Source organism: Microtus ochrogaster, unplaced genomic scaffold (assembly GCF_000317375.1).
Source record: "Microtus ochrogaster isolate Prairie Vole_2 unplaced genomic scaffold, MicOch1.0 UNK104, whole genome shotgun sequence".
Classification (NCBI taxonomy): domain Eukaryota; kingdom Metazoa; phylum Chordata; class Mammalia; order Rodentia; family Cricetidae; genus Microtus; species Microtus ochrogaster.
Genome location: NW_004949202.1, coordinates 656,370 through 660,793, shown reverse-complemented (window position 1 = coordinate 660,793; position 4,424 = coordinate 656,370). Strand labels below are relative to the sequence as shown.

Genomic DNA, 4,424 nt, shown 5'->3' with positions numbered 1-4,424 from the left:
CCACAGAGAAACCCTGTCTCGAAAAACCAAAAAAAAAAGGAAATCTTGGGCATTGAAGGTGATAGAAGAAATGGATTCTTCTGCCAAACCCAAAATGTTAAATCTAAAAGACTCCTGACACAAAACATCCAGGGAAATTGGAACACTAGGGAAAGACCAAATCTACAAATAATAGGAATGGAAGAAAGATAAAAAATATACATCAAAGGCACAGAAAATATTCTCAACAAAACCATTTTTAAAAAAAGAAACTTCTGTAACCTAAAGGAGGTGCCTATGAAGATACAAGAAGCATACTGAATGCCAAATGGACTAGACCAGAAAATAAATTCCCCACAACACTAAACATACAGAACAAAGAAAGAATATTAAAAGCTGAAAGGGAAGAAGACCAAGTAATATATAAGGCAGACATATTAGAAGAATACTTGACTTTTCAATGGAGACTCTAAATGCCAGAAGGGCCTGGATAGATGTTCTATAGACTAGAGGCCACATATGCCAGCCCAAACTGCTATACCCAGCAAAACTTCATTCATAGTAGATGGAGAAAGAAAGACATTCCACGATAAAAAACAAATTTAAGTAGTATTCATCTACAAATCTAGCTCTACAGATAGCACAAAATGAAAACGTCAACCACATCCAAGAAAACTCAAGGAATAAATAATATCAGACCAGCAAATTGAAAGAGAGGGAAAGCCCACACCACCAAAATACAGTAAGAGAAATCAATAAAGAGTACTCATTGACAACTCTCAACATCGATGGGTTCAATTCCCCAATAAAAAGATACAGACTAACAGATTAGATTTAAAAAAAAAAAAAAGATCCATCCTTCTGCTGCATCCATGAAACATACTGTGATGGTTTGAAAAAAATGGCCACCATAGGCTCACAGGGAGTGGTACTATTAGGGGGTGTGGTCTTCCCAGAGTAGGTGTGGCTTTGTTGGAGGAAGTGTGTTACTGGAGGCAGACTTTGAGGTTTCAGATGCTCAAGTCAAGCCCAGTGTGGCCTATTTCTTCCTGCGGCCTGCAGATCCAGATCTCAGCTCTTTCTCCAGCACCATGTCTATCTGTACACCGCTATGCCTCCCCCCATGATGACAATGGACCAAACCTCTAAAACTGTAACCCAGCCCCAATTAAATGTTTTCCTTTATAAGAGTTACCATGGTCATGGTGTCTCTTCACAGCAATACAAACCCTACCACCAAGGATAGACATCACCTCAGAGTAAAAGGTTCGGAAAAGATATTCCAAGCAAACAGACTAAAGAAACAAGCTGATGTAACCATTTTTCATATCTGAAAAAAAAAATAGATTTCAAACCAAAACTAATCTAAAGAGACGGGGAAGAAGTCTAAATACTCATCAAAGAAAAACTCCACCAAGAGGCTATTGCAGTTCTCAACATTATACACCAAATGCAAGGGCATCCATGTTTATAAAATAAACATTGCTACAGCTAAAATCATGTGCCCTCACATGGTGATAGGGAGTGACTTCAATACCCTACTCTTGCCAATAAACAGGTCATCCAAACAAAAACTAAACAGAGAAACAATGGAGCTCAATGATGCCATAAATCAAATGGACCTGACAGATATTTTTAGATCATTTCACCCAGACACAAAAGAAGATACCTTCTTCTCAGCACCTCACGGAACTGTCTCCAGAACTGACCACATAGCCACAAAACAAGTCTCAACAGATATAAGGAAATTGAGAAAACACCCAGCATTCTATGTGACCCCTACAGATTAAAGCTGAATATGAAAAATAACAGAAAGCTTACAAATTCGTGGAAACTCAACAACACACTATTGAATAAAAAATGGGTCAAATCAGATATTAATATGTGTTTTCTCAGAGAAGGTGTATGTTTAAAAGAAAAAATAACCTTCACAGAAGACGAGCAAAGAAGTCACTATACCCACTATGTTACATACTTGGGGCTGTGGCTGCCCCATAGAGACAAGTGCTTTAAACATGCTAAGGGCTCTGTGTGGGGACATCTCAGTTCAGGTCCCTGAATCACATCAGGTAACCCCTACCCTCATCTGTCTCCACAATTCAGTCAAACACTCTGTTCTCATTCCTATCTACCCATCACGCATCTAATTCTGTTAAGTAATTCTACCTTACCTTCCATTTTCACTGGAGAAGAGGTTTTAAAACAACATTCTTGGCATTTGTTCAATGGTTAAGTTGATTAAATTGCACTTACTGAACTTGGCAATTATTGGACTGTGCCCAGGGTAGAGTCAAATACACTTATTGATTGGCAGATGGACAAGTCAGACAAACCCACAGAATTACTCAGGCAGAATTGGCCTACCACCTTGGCGTCAGGAGGCTGTACCTCTCTGACCAGAAAAACATGAGGTTAATTAATGGGGGTTGCCTGCTGCCCGGGAAACTTTCTAACCTACAGAAAAGCCTGGGCGGGGGGGAGTTCCAGTTTGGGAATTAATTGGGATAAATATGGAAAATCCAGTAGACTTTAACTTTCATGTTCACTGAGAATATTGTAGAAAGGAATAGTGCTGTTGTTATTGCTGTAGTGTATGTGTGCGTGTGTGTGGGTGTTTGCACTTATGTGTACAGGTGCCTTTGGAGGTCAGAAGAGCACTAGATTCCCCAAGGCTGGTGTTAGAGGGGGTTGTGAACCCCCAAATGTGGGTGCTGGGAACCAAACTTAGGTCCTCTGCAAGGGCAGTGGTACTCGAAACCACTGAGCCATCATCCCGGGCCACATTTCTTTATCTTAAAGGGCATGGTGGGTGACAAAAGCTTTTATCCTGGGCTATGATTATTTTACAAGTTTTATAACTCACACAGATCACTACCACTTTTCACATAAGTCTCCTGTCCCTGGCAGGCACATGCAGATAGAGGAGGCAGTGTGGATACAGTCCTGTGCAAGGTCTAGTAAATAGACGTGGTTAAAGGTAGTCATGACACCATTGGAAGGTGCTCACCGTGCCTTCCGGGTCCACCAGCAGCAGGTGCTTGGCCTGGCCATTGTGCATGCCCGTGAGGACAAAGGAACCAGGGTTGGTAGTACTTTTTCTGACTAGGAAGTCTCCATCTTCCTGCAACAGTGCCTCTGCCTCCTTCCTGCTCATCTCTCCTTGGTACCAGGGTTCTGCATCAAGCTCCTCCAGCATCTTGGCATCTGGGGCTCTGGGTGAAACAGGGCTAATGCACTCCACAGACGCTGCTTTGCTCAACACGGGCCCCAGGGGCTGGTTCTTGAGAGCATCTTCAAAAGGCTCTGTCAACAACATACGACAGCAACAAATCAATCCCCGGAAGAGAGCAATAAAAATAGAGTGAGAGATGAGAATTAAAATGTAACTCTTGACGGAGGCTGGCAGCAGAGATGGATAGTCGGAACTAGAATTTAAATGCACCACCCAAATGTTGGCATGACTCGCTGGTGAGTCTACTTTCCAGACAGCTGGGGGTTGTGCCTGAATCCGAGGATATGAGCACTTACTTTGTCTAGCGGGATAGGACTTCAATGCTGTGCACTGCAAGAAGGCAGGTACGACTTGTCATTTTGCACCACCTCCCTTCTCTGAACCATTAGTCAGCCTCCTTAAGACATCTTGTCCATGCCCACCTCACCCCCTCACCAGCTGCAGCACTCGGGAGAGCAGGCCCTGCACCTCACCTGGGCAGCACAGTAGAGCTGACCCTGTTGACAGGGGCACTGGTGAGCAGCCGAGAATGGGGGACCTTGTCCTGTCCCTCATCTTCTATAATTTGGAGTGGGCAAGGAAGCGATGCCACCTTTCCCACCCTTTGCCACCTGTGGCAGGTAGGAGAGCCGGCCCTGAGGCCATGAGAAAGGGAGAGCTGTCCCTGCCCCCTCACCAGCTGCAGCACTCGGGAGAGTGGTCCCTGCACATCACCTAGGCAACACAGAAGAGCTGGCCCTGAAGGGGTAGGTGTGGGTGAACCACCCCTGAGGTCATGAAAGCAGGAGAATTGGCCCTGCCCCTTGCTTCATAGGGTAAACTAACTGGAGCAGTGCTGGAGTTCATCCTGGTGGTGAGCACAAGAGATTACTGGCAGACTGGCCAACCCTGCAACCACCCAGGCTCAGAACCAGGGCTACAAGTTGGCCCACCCCAACATCCACCCATCTATGATCTGCTGGAGCACGTGAAGAGGTCAGTCCTGCAGACCCAAAGCTGCAGGATCTTCACGACACAGTGTAACAACAGGATATCCAAAGAGGAGTCCCAGTGAGGGCCCAGCATCGATAGCATAGCAGAAACCAGAGGCCTAAAACCAGACCAATGGCTCTTGGCTGTAGATAATCATTGCAAGTAGAAACATATGCACTAAAGGATTTACTGTGTGACTCACTGGGTTGCACTACAGTTTCCACAATGAGATTTCCCTTTT

At 44.6% G+C, this 4,424-nt stretch overlaps 1 protein-coding gene across 1 annotated transcript in view; it reads right to left on the bottom strand.

Annotated features, from left to right (window-relative positions):
• Positions 1 to 4,424, bottom strand: part of Shc3 (SHC adaptor protein 3) — a 120,122-nt gene that overhangs the window by 17,577 nt on the left and 98,121 nt on the right. The window contains exon 11 of the mRNA XM_026778087.1: positions 2,987 to 3,282. Coding sequence (XP_026633888.1) covers positions 2,987 to 3,282 — 296 coding nt within the window. The remainder of the gene's footprint in view (positions 1 to 2,986; positions 3,283 to 4,424) is intronic.